The 24,929-nt window shown below is 40.1% G+C and overlaps 1 protein-coding gene across 1 annotated transcript in view; it reads left to right on the top strand.

Annotated features, from left to right (window-relative positions):
* CDYL2 (chromodomain Y like 2) overlaps positions 1–24,929 on the top strand; it is a 543,748-nt gene that overhangs the window by 360,682 nt on the left and 158,137 nt on the right. Inside the window, exon 4 of the mRNA XM_086945095.1 lies at positions 10,019–10,191. Within this exon, the coding sequence (XP_086801221.1) occupies positions 10,019–10,191 (173 nt within the window). The remainder of the gene's footprint in view (positions 1–10,018; positions 10,192–24,929) is intronic.

Raw genomic sequence — 24,929 nt, 5'->3', positions numbered from 1 at the left:
GTATGTTGCACACCTTCAGCGTCCGACCACTGTCCGCTCAGTCACTCATGGATGGGCCCTCTCTTGGTTGGCTTAGGGGCACCTGTGACGTGTTGCGTCAGGTGAGCCCCCAGGTGTGTCCCCTTCCCTGGCAAGCTATAGGTAGCCCAGAGGGGGCCAAAGAGTTCAGAGGCACCACTCAGGCTGTAGTCCTCTTCCCCAGGGTATCAGGCGCACACTGTTTCCCTTCTCACCACTAGGCTTCTGCGTGCCACAAGCGTAATGGGGGATGGTCAGCACCAACTGAGATCGCTGTCCGGCGCCTTTTATTTAGCACCCCCTTCCAAATTGTTCCACTCACCGCCTCAGGGCTCCTCAGCAACCGCCCGTCTTCTCAGCCCTCCATAAAGATATCTTGCCCAGCTGTCCTGAATTTAAGGGTAATCAGGAAACTGAAGAATACTTTTAATTCGTCTGTCCCAACTACACGCAGATGTGAAAAAATTGGTTAATACCTATTTGTTGGATTTTAGCCGTACATCACCTGAAAGAGGTCATTAGGATCTAAAAAGTGACTGTACAGAGCTTATAACTTTTTCTGTGTTTAGATATTTGCTAACTGCATGGAGACTAAGAATTAGGACAATGAAATCATTGAGCAACAATTGAATCATCTAGTAAACCCAGTATGCGCATGTTTTCATGTTCTACCCATTGTCCACGGACATTCTAAGGGATGTATTAGTTTTAGATTGGGGAGTTTTAGGAGATTGTAATTTTTAAATACACTGATCCCATTCTTAAAACTGAATTTATTTGCAGTATTCAAATTGATGAACTTTCACACATGGTACCTCATATAGTATTTTACTAATACTAACTCAACTGAAATATGAATATTGGTCATAATCTTTTACAGAGCAAGGCTTCAGGGAACCGGGGAATTATTTTTAATTGTCCTGTATGTGGAAGTTTTTGTTTTTAAATCATATTACTACTTCTTTTAGATTGGGCAAGTTTTTAATTATTGGTACCACTTACTCATCATGTTAATTACATTTTTTAAATTAAAATTGTGAAACATTGCACATGGTACTTTACTTACCTCGATCATGCACATAATACATAATGTACACTAACACAGCTGTGACATGATCTTTGAACATACCCTAACACTGATTATCGTCTTAAGGGATAGGCACTTTTTTTTAACTCAACTGTATGGAAGTACTTATGTTTTAGAATTGTTACTGGTTTTATAACGGGTGATTAGTTATCATTAGTTGTACTTACACAAATTGATGGGGTTTCATGATTTTTTTTAACAAACTGAATAAAGATATTTCTACTTACCTATTAAAACCATGAAAAAGTCATAACTCCATTTGTACTGATTTTTGACATGGTGCCAAATAATTCATTAAAATGCACTCTTTTTCTAAATGTGGGGCTTTTCTAGTGTTGTGTTTTCACTTTATTACTGTTTGTGTGCTTCAAAAGTACTTTACACATTGCCTTCAAGTTAAGACTGACTGCATTTATGCCAAGAAGTTAATCACAGGTTAATGTAGTGAATTTTGTGGTTTACCCTGACATACATTGTGGATATTGATTGAATACGGGTCACCCCTCTTCACCCAACAACCCAATTTCTGACAACCTGTAATCCTGGTCTGCCCTGGTAGTCTCCGAACCAGATTCCTGACCCTGTCGAACTCTTCTATGTATTCTTTAATGCCTTTGTGAATTCAGCCCAAAACATCTAAAATGGGAGTAGTTATTTATAAATAGTTAGTACAACTTGAAAGAACTATGACCTCTTTGCACTTTTACTAATACAGAGCTTGTTTTAGGGCTGATTCACAGAGGCATATAATAGTATGTAAATGGGTACTGCTATATTACTGCTGGCCATACTCATAACTCTTTATGTGACTCAGCCACACTGAGTCCACAGTAACATTTAGAATGTTTACTATGGAATGTTGTTTCTAAAAATTTGACTTAAAACAGTACTTTACAAATCATATCTCTTTTTAAGTATGCATATCCTAGATGTGGATGATTTTTTTTACCAAGATCTCTTCCTCCACTTGACTCTAAGTGCCATCATGTCGACATGATGTGGCACATGCTGTAGAAAGCCATAACTAAATAAATATGATTTTTTTATTAATACAATTGTATTCATGAGGGCATGTGAATTGGAGACTAAATGAGCAGATTTATTTCACCTAAATTAATTAATTTAATATCTCTGTGCTTAGCTCAAAGCTCATTTTTACATATAATTTCGAAATGTGCAAATTAATTCAGCAGAAAGAGAAATCTGCTGATTCTTACTCCAATTCACATGTTCTTTGGGATTGTGCATTTGTTCCAGGTGGACCATTGGTTTTTTAAATACCAATATACGCAGGTCTAACTCTGGATGGTAGCTGTATTTACAGTGCAGATCTTGATGTTATTATGCAGAGCTTCGCTGTGGGGTTTCCTTACCTCTTTGGGGTTTTTTTGTTGGAGAAAATGAGATTACACAGTTGGTATTTTAATTTATAATGGGATTAAAAAGCAAACTGGAGAAAATAAAATAATGATATGAAAAGAACAAAAAATAGAGAAAATAATTTTTTTTCTGGCACATTATATTCCTCCTGGATTGGTAAAAAAGTGCTTGTCATTCACACTCATTGATTGTCAGTTCCTGATTTCTCATACCCATCCAGGTCTCACAGTCTGTCCAGATGAGTTCCTGGTGCTTCTGGGCTTTTTTAACTTTCACTTTGTACAAAGCGGTTTCCAAAGTAAACTATTCCATCTGTTTAGATGGGGAATCCTTCCTAACCAGACCTAAGCAATACACATCCTACTGATAACCATAAAAACAAAGACAAAGTAGCATGCAGGTTTTAGGATAAAATTTCCCCTCCCCCAAGATAATAGATTGAGGTGAAGCCTTTACTTGGGAGCTCACTATTATATAAGGCATGCCCTAAATAGAAAAGTACTCAGCTTAAGTTCCTGTATTAATAGTTGTTCTCTGACATAAATACCAAGCTTTGCCATCCAATGTTCCATCTGTTTTGGATGTTATCACAAAAATACTTGCGAATATTGCCTTATGACAATTGAGTTGGCATTTACTACCTGCCAGTATTTTGATGATCTCATGTTTATAAATCGCCATTTTAATTTAGTACTGTTTTATCAAGAATTTCTATTCTTCGGAAAGTGTACTGGGTTTAAATCTGCCCCAAAGATCTTCCATTTTTAAAGAAAAATGTATTTCTTTTAAAGACCCATCCTAAAAAAAATCTGTACAAATAGAGAATTATTATAGAATGAAAGAGACATTCATAACATGAATATATAGGAGAATTGATGCAAAATAGTAACATTATTACAGTGTGAATTATTACTCAGTTTAAAGAAATGAAGGAAGGGAATGAAACACACAAATATATATTCATATATACATACATTTACATATATATATGTATACATATACACACACACACAATGGTTAGTTAAAAAAAGGATAATGAGAGTTGTAGACAAAAAAGAGACACAGACAGATAATCTTAAATCCTATTATGCAAGTGAATATGTTTAACAGGTATTACTGAATTGTAGTATATATAATAAATACAAACTTTATCAATGCTAACTAGCATAAAATTCAAGCTGGGTTTGTAACCTGGTTGGTGGAGAATAGGGGTTTAATTCACTGTCATGAAAAAGACCCCTTAATTGACGTACTCTACTCTGTAGCTTTTGAAAGATCCCAGTTAATAAGAGGCAGACAATAGGGGGGAATATAAATTAATGTTTCTAATTTTAAGCACTCTCTGCAAGCCCGTCCAGATGCAACAGGCTGTTTCAATTACCTTAAATCATAATAAAAATAACTCGTTTCTAAAATGCATAAGAAGCCAGTCCTGGCATCTTTCCTTGGGGAAAGATAAAGTATAAAAGCTGCTTCTGTAGCTGGTTGAAAGAACACATTTTCGGGTCTTACATTTAAAAACATTGGCATGCATGAGATCATTGCTGCCCAACAATAGGACCTTAAATCTTTGAGAGTAAATCTACCTTTCTGATTTGGGAATTTAAGGCAGTTTGCAGTGGCCCCATATAAAGCTTGAAATGCAAGTCATTTCTGCATCAAAATTCTTAATGAGATAAAAGAGGTATAGATGGAAATAAATATATAATTTGGGCAACATTGTTGTTTTGATATTATGTCTTCAGATCATAACAATAGATAATCGTACCTGTTCCTCATATTGCTAACAAATGTCTTCAGAAGGGATTCATAGTTAACTTGAAAGAGATCAGCAATATCTGAAGTAGTACAAATAACTTGGCACATAGAAGTGAAGACAACACTGGTCTCTGTGAAAGACAAAGCGTTGTTACATAAAGTGTGACTTTTTTTAGCATTTACATGATACCTTGATAGTTTACCGAAGAATGCTAGGTGTCTCTCTATGGCGTTCATAGATATATCCATCTTTTCAGTGAGCACTGAAATATAATCTATGTTTGCAAACATTTTTGTAGCAACACCATTAGAGATGTGGGGCACCCCTCCCTGGAGGTACCTCTAATGATTCTGAGAGGAGATGATTGATTAATTCTGATTAGAATCTTTGAGACTGGAGTTTGATACACGACCTAAATATATCTGTTCAGCATATCCCTGAAAACTATTCCTCTCATGACACACCAGCTAAATTATCAGGAGACCCTATCAAATGATAATGTACATCTAACATTATCAATGAAAGGAGTTTGTTAATCACATTAGCTAGTCATTCAAAGATCGTCCAAAGAGTCAAGGATTCCTCCAAAGTCCATCGTGCATTCAAAGATCTTTGAATACATTTTGGTGTTGGCATTAAGAAGCAAAATTGGTTGATTTTAAATGTACTATGTTTAATTTTTGTCTTTTTTTAAAAGAAAACTATAACTATATTATTGCAGATCTAGGAAGCTAAAATCTTGTCTGTAACAGAATCATGTTCATCGTAAATAGGATTATTGGTGCTAAAATGCTATGGAATGCAATATACAATTCTAGCGTAATTAGATTTTTTCCTGTTGCCTTTCCCAATGAAAGAGAACCAAATGAGTTGTAAGTCCCCACTTCAGTTATATATGCCTCTATGGCTACCTCATCTTCATTAGTCTCTTGAGTGTGTTGTTTTTGATAATATCTCTGAAATACTGAAGTGATAGATTCACTACCCAAGATCAATTTGCTCATCATTTTCACATATTGATTGTATATTATTTCTGCTTTTCATTTTCTTCAGCTTTGACTGTAAATCCTCTACCCATTTGTTAACTTTATTTGAATGCTTTCAAACTTAACTCCTTTTACCTTTTTTGCAATTTTTTCTTTGCATTCTTTTCTATTGCATATCTAAGGGTAAGCCCTCGCACAATGGCATACTATACAACCGGAAGAGAGGTAAACCATAGGATAATATCTCAAAAAGCATTGAATATCTAGTTCATCCTCCATCTGTATTGAGAGTCCAATAAGAGTGAAAAATCAAATGTCCATTGATTCTCCTCCGCTTTACGTTAACTAAAGCTAATCAGTAGGATCAAAGATTGTGCTCTAATGTCATTTTGGGATTCAGCCGTGTTCAAACTATGCAACTAATTCCTTGGAGCATAAAATAAATCTAAATGGGAATACTGTTTATGTGGATAGGAGTAAAATGTATAGCTTGGGTCATTCCCCTTCAGAAAGGGCCAGTTATCTACTAATCTATATATCTGCATGAGATGGATAATAGATACACAAGCTTTCCTCATGTTAGTAGGTCTGTTTTTACTAACCTCTTTAATCCTGCTTAATGGGCAGTCAAAATCCCCACAAATAGTCATTTATTATTCTTACGTGGTGAGTTCTGTGCAAAAGAAAATGAATATTTGTGATTCATCGGACCTAGGCCCATATATAGAGCAGACTATGATGAGCCCTTTGAGGCCCGACAAATGTGAAATGTCACATCGGTCAATAGTATAGCTATAATACAAAGGACTTGCCATTACCAGACTCAACCAGTAAGCCATCTCCACAACTGACACATTCTGCTGGGTAGAGGTCACTATTTGATGGCCAGTGACTAAGGAATGTGGTATTTTGCATTGAAATTAGTTTCTTCTAAACACACTATTGATGCTGCTATACAGTTCACCTCATCTAGTCCATTTGTCCTTTTTTGACCACATTGATTCCTTTTACATTTCATGGTTTTAAATAGACTTCAGTCATAACCATTTGAGCCTTCAGAATCCCGATGCCTTTTGCCTCTCCTGTAATTTCAATGAAGTAGTTTAATACTTTTCTTACCTTTTTCCTGAGGATGTCCCTTCACTCCTCTGCTAACCAGCCCCTGCCGAACCCACCTTTACCCCGACCCCCAAGAAAAAAAATCCATAACCTGGCTGTGCTAAATTAAAAACAATTGGGTGTATCTAACTTAGAGTCTGCCACTTGCCCCCATACTTTTCACTGCTTACCCCCCATTCCTACACTCAAATTGCAAACACCCATATGTGGAAACTTAACTGCTATAAATTGTGGAGAATCTATTAACCAACCCAGATTGTCTGTATTAGATATTTTGTTAATACCCGATTAGATTATGACTATCATTTCCACACATTCAGTAGTTCCTGTGCTTTAATCTCAGATGGGTAAAAAGAAGTCAATTGACTCAACAATCTGCAGTACTTCAGCCTCTTCATGTTTGGCATGTGCCCCCTTATTTTGGAGGGAGGTGATCTTTTGCCTACATCTGCAGAGCCTCACAATGGTATTTTTGGCAGAAATCAGACCTAGTGAAAAAAGAGCAATCTTTGACTTTATCAGGATTATTGGGACAAGCTTTGTGGAAGACCAAATGACGATAAAGAAAGTACCAAAACTGCTTTTGGTCTCTCTCTCTCTCCACAGTACTGTGTGGTTTTGCTGCATTCGCTGTGTTTGGCTTCTGTGGCCAAGGAAGATGATGAGCATGCTGGATCTGCTTATCAAAATCACATTTGGTGAGTTCGGCAAAGGCTTGCTGAAAAATATCGAACAATAAACTTCCCCAGGACAGAAACTTCAGCACATTTCTCGATCCCCATGATTCATAGTTTATTCCACCTCTGTTGATTTCCTTGGTACTGATGCTTCCATTGTATATTGACGAGCGACTTCTCATGGTCATCCACTGCTTGTGCTGTCTGTCCTGCCACTATTTCAATCTCATCAGTCCTTACTGTGAACTGCTTCTACTCAGCAGTGTAAACTTTCACATACTTCACTATCTATAGGCTTGAGGCTTTTGAATTTTGTTCTTGATAAGAATATAATGTCTGCATGTTTTATTGTTCTTGGTGATGAATAGCTTGTAGATTGCCTGAAGGATAGATCCCTCTTCCAGTCATTGTTGGACGTCTGGCAGTGAATGAATGGCTTCCTTCTGCGATTTGCTGCTCAGGCCCCCATATAGCAGGGTAGTTTTCTGACTGAGGTGTAAATGAAGATGCTGAATGATCTTATTTTCGTGTTTTCTCTCTCTTACCACCCTCACTATTCTCCCTGTCTTTTTTAGTTTCTACGAGAAAAACAGAGACATTATTTTAGTTCCCCATGATTTCTCCAAATTTAGCTGAACATCCTCAGACATGATGTAGCTTTTATGGTTAGTTCTCCATTGCTGAGATCCGTGACTGGCCCAAGTGAGCATAAAATAAATTGTTCCATAGACTGATTGGCGGCTGCCACAATGAGGAGGTGGTGTGGCATGTGCAGGGGGCGTAAGGGAGCACGGGGAGCGCACGGGGTTTAATAGTAAACATGTTTAAAAAACTCTTACCTGGAGCTGCGGCCCCCTCCTGTGTCCCATCTCTTTTTCTCTTCCTTGTCCAAGGCTCCCAGCATACACTTGGAGAAGACTCCCTGTGCAATCCCAACACTGCTCTCAAGCTTTGAGAGCAATATGGGTATTGGTCTGAGGGGGCTGAAAAGACACTTCGCTCGGACCAGGGGGTCTGTGCAATTTCTCCAGCCTGCTGTCCAATGCAGCTGGGCTGGAGAAACCAAAGTGCGCTTGTGTGTTTGGCCGACCTGAGATGGCTAGCCAAACATATATGTGCACTCATAGAGCTGCATGTTTTAGTTGATGTCTGTTGCCACCTTTGTAGGTACCTGTATTATTCATCCCTCCGAATTCCCCCATAGCATTCTCAGTAGTACTATTGCCCTCCATTTTATCAAACAGTTGATTCACTGTTGCTTTAGCAGATCCAAATCATAACCTGCAACATCCCTCGAGTTATTTCAGTTCCACTGATTCCTATGTCCTAATTAGACAGCAGCAATGATTTCTCACATGGTTTAATTCAATTTGTATACCCTTGCTGTTTGGGTTTCCTGCTAAATGCAGCACTTTGCCGGACCTGACCCTATGCCTTTGTGATTTTAGTTATGTTCAGTCATCTTTACATATTATATTTATTTGCTCCTTTTGTCAAATACCCAGAAGAATGCTTTTATTGTCAATTCTCAAAGTTTTTAAATGTTCTCGTCGTAGACCAGTTTTGTGATGTTTACAATTACATAACCCTTAGATTTGTTGCTTGGTTGCCTCTTTTATTTGGCAACTTATTTAATAAGGTAAAAGTGTAATATTGTAATTCTTTATACCTATAGATGTATTATTGTTGCAGTATCAATTGTAGGTATTCTGTATGCTTTGCACTGATTTTATATTGAAACTTTTATGCTTCAGAAATGCGGCAAATAACATTTTTTGTATTGATTGATTGACTTGGAGAGTAGCCTATTGATCAGAACATTAGTTGTCTTGTTGCTTATTTTTACTGCTTGTCGCTCCTATTGGAGGTACATTGGCTCCTCTCCAGGGGCAGCTGGCACCTATGTGCACTGGAGGGGTGGGAGGGCAACTAAGTGGTGGGTGGGTGAATAGGTTCATGCATGCAGGCAAGGGGAGTGGCAAATAATAAATAATAAAGTGACATACCTTGCCTGTTGCACGTCCGACGTCCTCTTCGACCCCTCCTCCGTCGGCTCTGCGGGCTCCAGACTCCTGGAAGTTCCACTAACCAATCCTGGCGCTACTCTCACCGGCAAGAGAGCAGCACCAGGATTGGATGGAGCGTCCTGGCTGTACATTCCTTCAGGCCCTTTAGGCATGTGCTTGGTCTCCACCCAGCTGTCTAAGACAGCTGAGTGGAGAGCTGCAGAGTGTGCATGTCACATTGGCCGGTTCAAGAGGGCCGGCCAAAGTAACATGTGCACTTTAGCGGGTCCATCTTGCTCCTTCAGTTGAACACGCTCCCACTAATCCCGGCTGCAGCGCTGCTAAACATGAAAAACTAAATGGTAATGGAATTATTTCAATGCTTTTTTATTTTTCATGTTTAGGGCCGCAGCGGGCAGGGGTGCAATGCCCCCTCGCCACGAAACCGCTGTTGCTCTTCTCCCTACTGGTCTCCGTATTTCTTCCTGCCAGAAGCTGCATCAGGCAGTTAAGTATTGGGGACAGACATTGGCGCTGGGGCTGCGGATCTTGAAGGGTGGCACATATTGGTGGATCATTCCTGCCTCAGACCTCTGTCCCCTCCAACATGCAGCCCCTCGCCTTTCCGTTTTAGTTCGTTTCAGTTTTCACTGGTGCCTCCACCAGTAACCCACGAAATGTCGACCATGCCGGCCAGAAGCAAAAAAAAAAACTGTCACATCCCAGTGCACAAATCTATGCATTACAAAACTGGCACACTAACCCTTGCACATCAATGTCTTCAATTCGATCTGTCGCACTTGCTCAAACACATTTGTCAGACGTGATACGCAGTAAAATGTCTCATGATAATCACGGGCTCACACTGACAAAGAAAATCATCAGTTCGACTGATACATTTAACAATGTAACCGTCCTCGTAATGTGGTGTTTAAAGTCGTTGCTCTTTTGTCAGGCTGTGAATGTCTATTGTTCTTTATTGACAGATAATGAAGGAAGTTCGCCGAGCACTGTGCAATGCATCAGCAGATGACAGCAAGCTCTTACTGCTCAGTGCTGTCGGGAGCGTCTTCTGCAGTGGCCTAGATTACACTTATCTCATTGGCAGGTTGTCTAGTGACCGGAGGAAGGAGAGCGCTCGCATTGCGGAATCTATAAGGTGATCCACCCTTGCATGCTATTACTTTTCGGAATTATGTACAGTTCTTTGAGACCGTAAAGCCTTGGACCTTGTCTTGGTATACAATGTTTCAGTTAATCCTTTCTTTCCTTAATTTGCCATCAAGAAATATTTAAAAAGTTGAAAAGCACAATTTTCACATTTATTTTTACTGCATAACGTACCACACATCAGCAGAAAATACAATATTTTGTTTTTGTTTTTCATTAGTGGTGACGATTTGGTACAAAAAAAGCACTGATCAAGGCACAATCGTATTATGAAAGAGTAGGTGCCTTCAAAAGAGCTCCACTTAGATCTTTTGTCTCATATTTGTGTGTCTAAGAGAGAAACCAGCTCAAATGGAGAAACATCCTTCTACAAGTTGACTACCCCATATTCACAATTATCTCCAGGATTATGCATGTGAATTTATGTGGTTTACCGATATCCATATTTGAGGAAGCATTGGTATAACTCACTGTAAAGGCACCCAATGTACCAACATGACAGTAATGCAAAGCTGTGTCAGCCCTGCCAGTATTTAAACGTGCGATTTGCAGATGACGTTCGTTTAACTCACTGAGCTATCCTGCAGTAGTTGTTAGTTAACAGACCACCCAGTTTCACAAACTGAAATCCTCAAGATTGTAACAAAGGCGTGCTCCATTCCTATCCATATTAGTGGAATGAAAGTAATTGGCATCATTAAAGCAAAAGTACTTTTTATTAGCGAAGCAGGAGTTCAGCATTCATCTGGGACATTGCACAACTCTTGGAAAAGTTGGTCGACTTCAAAGCCTTTCTGTAGTACTTCAAAGTAGCTATGTTTCTCAATGTATATATAACTGAAGGTGGAATGTATCAACTAATAGTAAATATTACTGTAATGAGCATTAGCATGTATCCAATTGTTACATTGCTGTCCTAACCTTTGCAATTAACATGTTGGAAATGTGATGTTTTTATCAATGGATTTTCCTACCAGATTCCGTGTCTTGTGGCATGAGAGAGGCAAACAAGCCATAGCAAAAGCCAAATGGTTTCGCCTTTAGGACCTATTGACTTTGCCAATGGGTTTTAGCACTGCTGTACAACATTCCCGATGCTGTGAATCATGGCGAAAGAGTAAATTTAAAAAAGGCGCTATGACTATGCCAACAGTAAAGTAGAGGTATCCCTTGGTAAGTTTCTTAACAAATCAAGCCCACATTTTGTTATTGGACATTTACACTAAACAAAATGTAACAAAGACGTATATATTAAAAAAGCTTTTTTCAAATTTATTATTTTGTTAAAAACATAGAAGAATCACATGGTAAAAGCATATATAAAAAATACAATTTAACTTCACACAAGGTTTGTCAACATAAAAAACTACTTATACGAATATACTAAACAATGCCCTAAAATTAATCAATGGAACACACAGTACAGGGGAGAGACAAAAAGTTGGGACAGTATCATTTGTCTTTGGAATTTAGCACATCGAGTATTGTGATCTCCAAACACCAATCCTGGGCGCTTTCAATTTTTGTGGCCTGCAGGTTTGGCACGGTTACCCGATTGAGCAATTTATGTAGCGTCGACGCGTTTCGATGGCATAGGATTTAAATTTGCGCCATCTTTTTCAAGACTGTTTTTTTATGTGTCTCTCTCTTGTTCGACGGCACTGGTTGGTTGCCTTGTGGTTTTAGAACTCCTTTATATCATGATTGTTGTAGGGTTCTTCTCAATATTAAGCATCCTCATCGGGGACTCTAAAGGGTGGTCTGAATTTTAGATATGGTCTATTTGTGTCAATTCCTCATGGGCCACTTTGTTGACCTTTCGCACGGGTGAGATGGATTAAAATCTGCTGAGTAGATTGTTGCTCATATACGGAATACGGAACCGGCAACTTGCAACTTTACAGCCCCAACTGTCCACTCCGCCAAGACGCCTAAATTGTGCAACAAGATATAATTTAATACGGATATAAAATGGGACCAAAGAAGGGTTAGCAGTAGTGCAACAACCAGAGGACGAAAAAAACCCCAATGAGCAACAATCTACTGGTGCGGGAATATTAAATGTAGGCCTTTAAGAGTCCAACAACTTTTCCAGTGCAGCTTAGATTAAAGCGGAAATAATACATTTAACCCCTTGAAAGTCCAACTCAGTTTGGAGTGATAACAGTAAACACAGTCCCTTCATGGTCTAACATTTTCCCCAGAGTACTGTATATTGGAGTGGGGCTAATAGGTCTAACACCTCTAAAGTCCAACGCCTTCTCCAGTGTATCCTAAATTGGAGCTGGAATAGTAAATGTAACCTATTCAGTGCCCCACACTTAGCCAAGTGTAGTCTGGATTGGAGTGGGAATAATAAATGTACCCCATTCATGTCCGGTACTTAACCCAATGTAGGCTAGATTTGAGTTGGAATGGTAAATGTAATTGCTTTTAAGTCCAGCATCTCCCCCAATGTAGATTAGATTGGAGCGAGAATAGTGAGTGTAATTTTTTATATGTATAATATGTTTCACTGTAGCATAAATTGTAATGAGAATAATATTCAGTATTTATATACTGTGCCTATATTTTGTAATGTTGGATTCCGTTATATTGCTAGTTTGTTCCTATAAAGAACATATACACATTCGTTTTTTAATAATAGTTTTATATAGGAAGAAGAATTTTCAGACATATAAGTATAATTCTACATTTCTTTTTAACTTTTTAATGATTGTATTAGTGTTTTTTTTTTAAATAACTATTTGTGCCTACACCCTATATTGCAGTAAATGGTTTCCAACATAATTTTTTATTTTCTTTCTCAACAAGTACATTTGATTTTTTGCATTAACATTTTTATACATTTTTATAAAAATGTATAATCAATATATTGATAACTACTGTAAAATTATTTTGTAATAATTTTTAATATAATTTTTAGGCATTTTTCTACATGTACAGTGTTTACAAATGTATTATTACATATTTACATTTGTTGCAATCTAAACTAAAATGTAACATTTATTTTATATTATCCAATGGTGTCTATACATGGATAGTATCATTTTTTTTTAAATTCATTTAGGGTCCATTCTTTTCACTGCTATCTTCCTTTTCAAATCATTTTAATGTTATGTTGGGCTGTTTGAGGTTCCTGTTGGTCACTGGTGCCTATTGCTGCTCAACATATTGGGTACGACTAAATTTAAGCTACATTTTGGGTGCTGGCGTATGTAGTTAGGGTAGGTAGAGTAAAATGAGTGCAGTTTTGTTACAGTTTGTAGATATTTGTGATGTTGCGGTTTGAGTTTTCGTATGCAGTAGGCCTTTCTGTGGTATATGTAGTGTAATGTGGTATATTTCATATTTATATTACTTGTTTTTGTATTGCAGTCAATATTATAGTAGAGTTTATTAAGTATGGGATGTTTTTGTTGTGCAGGTTTGTATATTGTGTTTTTATACAGGTTTATTGATGAGCAGGTGGATTTTCCCTATTTTTGAGATGTGGATTTTTTATTAAAGGAAATAAGGTTGGTTATATTTTAAGCAACACTTAGGGGTTTACAATGTCGGTCGGAAACTCTTCCGACCGAATCAGTTTCTTTCCCGAATCGGGTTCTGCGAGTCCGATCGACCGATTACTATGCTTCTGAACATTGTTCAGTTAGACTTGCGTTGACTTCAATGGGAACCTGTGTTCCGAACGAGAACACAGGCTCCCATTGAGAAAAGGAGTGGTTCAGGAAAACCATCTACCCTGTTGCGGGTTCATCATGATGCCTGCCACACTGTGCATGTTTGGAAAGAGGGGTAACCCCACAGCCTACAGTTGATGGGGGGCCTGCTACCAGCCCCCAAAGTCAGATTCTGACAGCCATTTTGTGTTGGGCGGACTGATTCAGGACAGCTGTCAGAATCGTCCCTCATAATCGTGCGTTCAGAAACCTTGTACATAGAGCTGTACGATTTGGCTCTGAACGGCTCAGGCTGTCCGAATGCCGATAAGAACCGAATCGGACAGCTTGAACGGTTTCCTTCCATCATAATCCGTTGGTGGGAAATGTGTCCGATTCGGTCGGAAACATAGGTTCTGAATCGGATTTGGAGAATAAGAATCCTGTTTGGAGCCTTTCTGACTCACATCGTAATTGGTCCCTTGATGTTGCTAAATTTTAAGTTTTTATGCAGCATTTTTTTACATTAGATTTTTCTGTATTTTTATGGGTTCAAAATCTGTCGTTTCATTTGTCCGGATGTGTTTTTATATTTTTAATATTAGCATATTTTGGGCTAATTTGTAATCATTTTGATGGATTGATTTTTTTTGTGTGGATTCATTCAGGATCATGGACTTCTAAACTGTAGGTTATATTTAGTTTATTTTCGTGCGCCGCCATGCGCACTTTTCTCATCAATAATTGTATTGCAAATGTTGCAGGGATATTATCAATGAAGTCATAGAAGATGCCATAAATGATGTAATATGTGGGGCAATAAACAGTGCATGGTGAGGGCATGAGGTATAATTACCTTAGGGCACAAGTTATAGTTACTGGAGATAACTATGACTGGTAGATTGTTTTTGTTTTTTATTGTTTAACCCGTTGACTGCGGTGCAAATTCTGCCACGGCGCAGGTGATTTATGGAGTGGATGTTTTTCTGATGGCCCCCGGTTTAGCTCAGCACACACCCACTGTGACGATGCACCAACAGGGTTAACATAGAATGTTTTTATTGAACATTTTACCTAACTATAACCTTTTGGGTTTTTTCAGTGAATTTCTGGAAGTTTTTTTTAATAACGTAAATTAATATTTTATCACCATATGTAAATCCTAGGCCCCGCCAAGAACTTCCTTTGACCATGTGTGGCAGGGTTTGGATGCAGGGCCTGTAGCCACACGGCAACACTAGCCGAGCAGAGGAGGATAGCAGTAGGTTAATGGCCGTCACCTTCTTCCGCAAACTGTAAGTAAAAGACCCCCTTTTTCCCAGAGAGCCGGAGACCAGAACCTGAGAGCGCATTGAATCCTGCCGGGCACATCGCTCGGTGCGCGCTAGATATTCGTATCACTCACCAGTAAATTTCGCACCATTACAGATTATGTTATGTCGGTTTGAAGAGCCTACCCCCTGCCCGTTGAAGCACGTTAGAGGCTATAAACAAGTAAGCCCCCATTTCGAACCATGGAACTTGTGTGTACTCCTATATGTTATATGTGTGTTTGTCTTGTATGTTACAGTATGTCATTTGGCGCCACTTAATGTAAATGCACACAAGATGCAGCGCCTAACTCATCCACAAATACCTGAGGTGCACTACGATATTCCCTGAGCACAATTATGGATATAAGATGGATGAAATGAATGATGATACATGGATGCATGTATTCGAAAAGAAATGCATGCTTGCAAGCAGATATAAAGGCGATAAATAATATTGCATGTAATGATGCACGCACCTATTGATAAGAATGTGTGTCCCGATAATATCTCCTTTCCAGTGACACCTACTCAACACGATATCTTATCACTTGGAGGGTATTCCCCTTTGGCATGAACAGTCACAGCACAGAGACACTTCACGACGTAACAGGAGAGTAACAAGGAACATAACTGAAAAGTGTTTACTTTACTTTTTCCACAGGTCTCCATTTCTTTTAACTTTTTTTGACGGCTCTCATATTCTTGATCGAGCGCATCAACCACTGGCTATTCTTCCAGTAGGTGCACAGGGGATCAGGGTAGGGTGCGCCTTTTAGGGGGCCCACACCTCCCGTCCACCTGTTTTTTGGTCCTGAAGAATACCGGGCAGTTGCCCATTTGGTAGAAACATGTTGACCAAGCTACACAGACACATATAGAGATACACTGGTCGTAACTCACCTACCAGTATCTCGCCACCGATATTTTTAACATTGTTCAGTTGCTTTAAAATAAAAATTATGTTTTAAGTTAAACCAGGACAATTTTTAACACACTTTTTTGCACTTACAGTCACAACCCGCTCCACTGTAGCACAGGTGTTGAAGCACATCCTGGTGACGCTAGGTCACCAGGGTGGACCCCGATGATGAAGCAAGTCACCACTAGGTTGGTGAGTGAGGGTTTTTTTTTTTTTTTTTTTTTTTTTTTAAAAAAACAACAAAAAAAAACAACAAAAAAAACTAGCCGAGCAGAGGTGGATAGCAGTAGGTTAATGGCCGTCACCTTCTTCCGCAAACTATTATGTTATGTCGGTTTGAAGAGCCTACCCCCTGCCCGTTGAAGCACGTTAGAGGCTATAAACAAGTCTCCTTTTCTTTTAACTTTTTTTGACGGCTCTCATATTCTTGATCGAGTGCATCAACCACTGGCTATTCTTCCAGTAGGTGCACAGGGGATCAGGGTAGGGTGCGCCTTTTAGGGGGCCCACACCTCCCGTCCACCTGTTTTTTGGTCCTGAAGAATACCGGGCAGTTGCCCATTTGGTAGAAACATGTTGACCAAGCTACACAGACACATATAGAGATACACTGGTCGTAACTCACCTACCAGTATCTCGCCACCGATATTTTTAACATTGTTCAGTTGCTTTAAAATAAAAATTATGTTTTAAGTTAAACCAGGACAATTTTTAACACACTTTTTTGCACTTACAGTCACAACCCGCTCCACTGTAGCACAGGTGTTGAAGCACATCCTGGTGACGCTAGGTCACCAGGGTGGACCCCGATGATGAAGCAAGTCACCACTAGGTTGGTGAGTGAGGGGTTTTAAAACAAAAGGTTGAATTTTTCCTTTTTGCCAAAAGTTTACCCTCCGAAAGGTTTTTTCAAAACTCTACGTTGGGGATACTCCTCTTTATGTTTTCATGCCTGTAGCCAGCCCCCCACAAGCATCCAACCCCCACAAGGGCAGCAAAACCCAGGTAAAAAGAGTAATGCTCAAGTGGAGGGACAAACACAAAGAGAGGAGGTAAAGCCCACACAAGCTGACAAATAAAAAACAAGCAAATGAGTCACATGGGTAAAAATGGTCCGGTTCTATGCTGACTGCAAGCAGACAATGTTTTTTTTTTACCAACAGACATCTTGTGCTATCTTGTTGATTTACAGTGCTTAGAAATGCATGTGTGTGGGATGAAGCACTTTATAAAAGCATGTCATTACTATCTTTTGTTTGGCATGATCTACTGTGGAATTTTTGTTGTCTGTGATTGATGAATACCTTTATATGATGCTTGTTTGTGCTGCCAGTACTTTTTGATTTTGAAGTAATTTTTTAACGTTTTGAAAGCAGAATGTGGTTGTCCTTTACTTAAACTATACCAAATCTCCAGCTGCCTCACTAGTCCTGTTATCACCCCATTGTAATGCTAAACTTGCATCCAGAGAGCTTTGTGAAATGAGCCTACGAGGTTTTAAGCTCCCATCCATCATGGAGAAATGTTGGTTTAAGTTGCTCAGCAAGTGTCGAAGGAAGGGTGGCGATGTGGCCAATGGCTAGAGTAGCCTACTTTAGAACGTGAAGAACCACCTTCAAGTACACCATTGGTTCAGTTTTCTGGGCAAATCATTGGCAGCTACTCAACGTATGTTTGCCACTCTGAATTAGGGTTAACCTATATAACAGAACTAATACAAATCCAACCGGTCCTATTGTGGCATAGGATATGGACGTCCACAAACACTTCTCTCTATTGTGACATCATAAAAGATAGCCTTAAGTTAGAAAAGGCTTGGACATCCCATGATTAAAATACATAAAGAAATTCATGAATGATCTTGGTCATCCTGAATACTTTGATGACCCAGCCTCTATAACCTCCATTAGCATAAAAGACTTTAAAGTAAACTGCATGACGCACCTGGAGATAAACAGATTCACAGCTGAGGCATTGAACCCATTGGTACAGTCCAATCAACTAGTACTTACCACTTATAGTATACCGCCATATTTAAAATTCACATTGAGTGGTTATGAAAGGCTAGTATGGACACTCTTCAGACTTGGGATATTCCATCATTTAGTTAATTTCCCAGTGTTGGACCTGGTACCATTGGTGTGAATCTCCCTTCCATTTTTTACGGATTGCCTTTTTTTTTTATGTTTTGCTGGTTTAGATGCGTTGGGGACTGTGCCACTGCTATTCAGTGCCACAGGGCAAGTGCTCCCTATTGTAAATTCATGTATTGATTAGTAACTCCAGGATTGGCTTATGTGATTTACTTGTCAGATCCTAGTACAGTGCACCATGTGTGCCCAGGGCTTGTAAATTAAATGCTGCTGGTGGACTTGCAGCACTGATTGTGCCACCCACAGAAGCAGCTTGTAAAGTGTGTCTCAGGCCTGCTATTGCAGGGCATGTGTGCAGTCTAGTACTGCCATGTCGACATAGCAAGTGCACCCACTTGCCAGTCCCTAAACCTTCAGTTTTCTGCATTTTAGTCACCCCTAAGGTAGGGGCTAGGGCAAGGTGCATTGTGGGTAAAAGGTAGGTCATGTCCTGATGTGTGTGGCATGTCCTAATTGTGAATTACAGCCATTTTTATTTTTCACTATTGCAAGGCAACCTGTTTCCATAGGCCAGAATGGGCTGTTTGAATATAACGTCTTATAACTGACCCAGGGAACATGGTAGAAATTTGAATTTAGTATGCCTGAACTCAGAGTGATAAAATACATCTTTTAGTTAAGTTAGTTTTAACATTCTGTGTTTGAAAGTACCACTTATAGAAAGTAGGTATTTTCTTGGCTAACCATCCAGCCTGCCTCTGCTAGCTTGTGTATTTTATGTCTGGTTTGTGAGTGAAAAGGGCTGGGGTGGCTCCAGGAGACAAGCAGAGTCAGCACAAGGCTGAATAGACCTAAATGCATGTAGCTGGGTGGGAGGAGTAGCACCTGGGCCTCAATAGGGCTGTGCCTGCCTTCCACAATGCTGGCTCCTCCTCATGTGGTGCGTCTGAGGACCCTGGCCCACCCTGCCAAAGGAAAGAAGGAGTCATATAAACAAAGTGCTCCAGGACTGCACAGAACTGGTTTGGACTAGGTACAGGACCCTCTGCCTTCAGAGGACAAAGGCTTTTGCAGTATAAATATGGGGACCCAGACCCCAAGACTTTAGATCACTTCTGGAACAACAAGACAAACCTTTGCCAAGGAGAAGAACCAAGGAAGCTGCTGGAGTTTGGACTGCCCCCCTGCCAGTGTGCTGTGTTGGCCCGCAGTGGTTTCTCAATTGCCAAGGAGATGAGAAGGAACGTTCGAAGAACTTTCATCATCTTGCAGAATATTTCTTCAAGGGCTTGAACTTGTGCTTGCCTCCTGCTGAAGTCTCAGGGACAAAAGACTTCACCACTAGCTCCCCTCTGAATTTCCTTGCTGGGAATTCTGTCTACAGAAGCCTGCGTGTCGCTGGGAGCTGGAAGAGCAACTCAACGAGAAGAAGCGTGTTGCAGCTGTTGCCGTCGCATTGCCGGAGATGTGTGTCGCCACAGCCGAGGTCGCCGCCCCATCGCCAGAGAAGCGTGCCTTCGTCGCAGCTATTTACCGACGCATCACAGGAGAAGTGTGTCGCCATCGAAAGGGTCGCCGCCGCATCACTGGAGAAGCGTGTCGCAGGGCCTGTCGCGGCTCCAAAGTTACAGAGTTCGCCGCGAAGCCACTGGGTGTGCACGCATGGTCTTCACATTGTTGAATCGCATCAAGGGCGCCATCTTATTGCATTGCACCAGATTGTTGCATCGTATCGAGGCGCCATCTTGCCCCATCGTAACCGGACGCAGTACGAGAATCAGCGCATCACTTCCTCTCCAGTAATGAACCCAGCGCATCCCCTACTCTGGGCAAGCATTGAGGAGCGATGCATCACCTCACCCCAAGCAAGGAACTGACGCTTCTCCCTCCCTGTGAACTTGTTTTGTGTTACGCATCAAGGTACTTTTGTGAGAAATGTGTCGCATTTATCATCAACTTGAACTAAGTGACTTCTACCATCTGTAACTCTAATTTAAGTACAGTATTGTGGATTTGTGTTTTTCGTGGTCTTGTGTTAAGTCTATATAAAGAATACTTATTTTTATACAACCTGTGTTGTCCATTTGTAGTGTTTTCACTGTATTGCTGTATGTGTTCCCAAATGCTTAACACACTGCCTCTGAGATAAGCCTGTCTGCTCGTGCCAAGCTACCAAGGGGGTGAGCAGGGGTTATTCAGTAGTGTATTCCCCTTTCCCTGACAAAGGTGTATACCATTGCCAATTAGAGACCCCCAGTTCTAACACCCAGTAATAAATGATTGGTCCAAAACGATGTTCAATTGCCCCCGTAACAATAGTTCCCCGCAGTTGACAATGCAAGTAACTTTATTTTGTAAATTTTATGTACCACAAAGGGAAAGATGGATTTTACCAATTTTAAAGGTACTGGGCAGTAGACAATGTCACCCTGCATTCCTAATATTGCAATTCTTAGAAAATGAATGCTTAACTTTACCAATTGCATCTTTTTTCAATAGTGTAATTAAATGCACAAAGTTGATTATAGTATGAAATCAATGAAATACATGGTTCTGTTTTCAAATGTAATTTATTTCTTGTTTGAAATTTTGAAAGTAAAGTTTTTATATTTTTAAGGATAGACAAATCGGAAATTATGTATTCTTGCTTTTATGATTTTTTTCTGTAAGAAACGAATAAAGCTTTTATTGATTGATTAATTGACTTACTCTCTCCATGCCTTAAAGTGTATAATGTAATCTTATTTATATATATATGTCCTCTCGCACAAACCCAACTTGCAGCAAATGTTTTATCTGTCACTGACAAGTAATTTCTCAACGCACACCACCTTGAGATCTGTCTCTAGTTCAATAAACCCTCTCGAATCGTCAGCTATGACTTTACGAAACTATTGGCCGTCACATACTGTGGACTGGCTGTTAGTGCAGCTGTTCGAGTACCTTTTCCCATTTCGGGCATGGGAAAGTCAAAGGAAGAGATGGACTGAAAAGAAAATGAATTAAATATCAAGAGACCTGGAAATGTACTTGGGGTGAAAATTATAACAACAAGCACTGTCAAAACCAATAGGTCGCAGGTTATTGTGCTGATGAAGACACTGTCTTAGTATATTTAAGCTTGGCAAATGTAATAAACAAAATGTGTCTGTTTAGAATCTTTCACTCTAAAATTACCCCTAATGTTTTACAGTACAGACATTAGCCGTTAGTATAAGCTGAGAGAGGACTACTCCACTGGGCTGAGCCATGGTGATATTTGCAAAATATCAAGTCAGTGGCTGAAAGAGGCCGGTCCAAAAAAAAAAGCCAGTGTTTGAAGGGAGCGGCTAAAAGCCCACTCCACATATATTGTAAGAAATAGGTCTGGTTCCAAGTTGTGCTGTAAAATCCCTGACCTAAAATGGAGGTAAATGAAAATGAACCTAATGTTTAATGACTTTGTGTTGCTGTCAAGTAGCCTCATTAACGTTGCTAGTGGGCCAAACTGTGTCCTCTGTCCTTGCAGCAATATCTTTTTTTAAAGGTGGTGATAATCTTAATGAGGTTTCACTAATCCTTAGATGGAAGAGGTTGGAGCACAACAAGTCTTTGTTTATTTTTGCAATGCTATTCATAGCTCTCACACTCAGTACCCATTGCGCACACAGAACAAAAGACAGAGTAGTACACAGTAAAAGGAGTGTGTTGATCTTATGCCAAATGCTTTCTTGAGTTTACCTGCTCCTAGATCTGCATATATCATGGCTGTTAATAGCGCACCATTGGAGTGGGCTAATGCATAATGTATACGAGCTGTTTTCACAGCTGGTACCAACTGTAGGGCGCAGCTGCTTGGAACGGGGGCTGGCTGAAATCAGATGGGCGTGGCTAACATGGACCGCCTACAGTTCTTCCCGTTCTTGAATAGGTTGTTTGGAGCATTCAAACATCTTTATTGCCTGTATTGGCCGCTAATATTGCTTTTCTTTGGAACATCTTTTTATGCTCTACACCGGAGTGTTGTCTTTCCTCGAAGACTAGACCTTCGTACAAAAGGCACCAGTAGCAAAGCTTGGTTTTGTGTGGTGTGATGTGAAGTAATTCTTCGTGCACTGAAAGCTGAAAGGAAGGGGACTGCACTTTGTAAGGGAGCCGCTACTGACTTTGAGAAACGTGTGAAGAGTAAGCTATCTTAGTACACTGTAGTGTGTGCTGGAAGTTAGGGCCGGAATAGGGAAGCTGTGTTTAATGTATGATACTAACGCCCCAACACACTTGTCAAGAACAATCTTACTGTGATTGTCTGAACAGAGGGTGGAAGTTAAATGTTGTTCCGGAAATCCAGGTCCACAACAAACTTCCAGGTTATCTATATCAGCCTTGAGGGGATTGAGGTCTGAGGAGAGCAGTGCCTTTCACCCATTAGCACATTCCAGATAGGTATTGGGGTTCAGTATTTTGTGTTTTTCAGTGCACTGCGTTAACTATGGATGCTGTTGATCTGCAGGTCTATAAGAAAGTTGCAAAAAACACAGTTGATGGACAGAATGTAGAACAATGTCATACATTCACCCCAGTACAACTATCTGGGCCTAAATCCATCATTGTTTTGCACTCCACACCACCCTGGGTTAGACACTGGCTATATGCAAATCAGCTCTGACCCTGTGCCTCATGGGAACAGTCCAGTCCGAACTACCAAGCCATGTCTTTCCCAGACCGGAATCAAGCATCCAAGGACCGGTTTCTGGCTATCAGCCTTCATCAGCCTGGATAGCTTGTCTATAAGAAAGAGCATTGTGCGTATATACTTGTTATCCTAGAAATGTCATGTAGAGACTAGAAAAAGATGAAAACAGCCCATGGTTAACCGCATCCGCGCTAGTTGAATTTTCCTCCTGTGCTCAGATTTTCAAAATCCCATGCTTCATGACGAGCTGGGCTCGGCATCAGCGTGCGAGGAGGCTACGCCATGACGAGCCCAGCTCGTCATGAGCGTGGAAGGGGTTAAAAGACAGACCACAATAGAAGTGAAATGATGGAAGAGATCCCATCAGCATCCACCCTACCCACAATATGTTTACTTCCCGTGAACTCCGCGTTGATCATGGCGTCGGCGTCGTGCCATGGAACTAAAGCTACTGGACTAGCGGTGCTGTCCAGTGATAAGGAGTAATATTTTCTTGCTCCTTCTAATTGAGGCAGAGAACATAAAAAGGGCTGACAAACACAATTTCTTAAGCGTGGTCCTGCAGATCATTTTTAATGCCTCACATCACATTAATGTATATGAGACTAACCCAGTGCCAACAAAGTAAACTTACTACGGTTCAATTAGGCATCTATATGAAGATGGAGTTTTCAAAATAACCCCAAAGGGAACTTTGGCGTTGCATCACTTGTTACCTTTCACTCGACAAACACTGGTTCTTGTCTGGCTTTCAATGTGGAAGCTGGTGCCCCCTCTCCTAGTGCACTTGTCGGATTCTAAGACCACCAGGAAACAGATCACCAGATACATTCTTTGCTTGTCTTGGGGCAAAGAAAATCCGATATATTGAAATAGAAATTGTGAAAGAAAATCAAGGTGCAGATGATCGCCCTGAGCAGAAGTTCATCTCTTTTGCTAAACCGGTCCTTGCCATCTGTCTGGTCTCCCCCTGTGGTTGTTTCCATTTTATGTTCAGTCCTAGTGCAGGATGCCTTTGGGTTACATTTGTTCTCTGCAAGTAACTACATACATATGTAAGTAAATGTACAAAAGACAACAGTTCGACATAGCTGAAACAGTAGAATAAGCAATTCTTAATTCTATAAATGTATTGTGACTGGTACAGAGCAGCACAGGAGCATTAGTCAGAGCCACTGGAATCAGCTACTGGGGAGGACTAAATTATGCGACAAGAAAAGCTGAATTGTTTGTGTGATGTTGCACACTTGTGTTGCTTCATTATTTTGTCAGTTTTGCTTATCGGCAAAGATTTCACCTTATTAACACCAGGTTTGCAACCAACTACATCAATATCTAAGCGAAAGATGCCCAGTCAACTTTTGCAATGGGCCTTCTACACTGCACAGGAGCACGTTGCAACAGTTTTGCTAACTTGTCATCTGTTTGAGCTAAACACATTTATTTCTGTTAAATTCGGCAGAAAACGGGTTATGTACCAAATGATGCAAATCCATATTTATGTGGCAAAATCTGAAGCTGCCAAATAACATAATTCATGTGGCCCTGGTACTAGATTAGTTACTTAGGATGAAAGGTACATGGTTCGAGTGACAAGCAGTTCTTAATTTGTGCCAGTATTTGCAGGTTGTAGGCACTAGCAGTCAAGTTTGAGGACTGGGATTTTTTTTTTTATTATAAGTCTTTGAGCAAGAAAGGGAAGAGGGGAAGGAAGAGAAAAATAAGAAAACATTGCCAGTAGAAAAAAGAATGCATGAGAAAGAACTAGAAATATTGAGATAAAGGGACAGGGGGTGTTGGGAGGACGAAAAAAGTGGAATGAGAAGAAATCAAGAGTAGGTAGCTTTGGTATTCAGCAGCCTGGGCTTGAGGCAGCACCAGTGCTGGGTTCCTAAGGAAAACTGCACCATTGAATTTGTGTCTCGCTGGGATTCCTCGTGCTTTTAATGCTTTACAAAAAGTAACTAGCAGCAGAAAGCTTATTAGAGAATATCGTTTGGAAAACTATGTTTCATGTGAGATAAACAGCAAACCTCATAAAAGTAATGCACCGCTAACTGGGGTCAGT

Source organism: Lissotriton vulgaris, chromosome 12 (assembly GCF_964263255.1).
Source record: "Lissotriton vulgaris chromosome 12, aLisVul1.2, whole genome shotgun sequence".
Taxonomy (NCBI): Eukaryota; Metazoa; Chordata; class Amphibia; order Caudata; family Salamandridae; genus Lissotriton; species Lissotriton vulgaris.
This window is presented reverse-complemented; position numbering and strand designations above follow the sequence as displayed.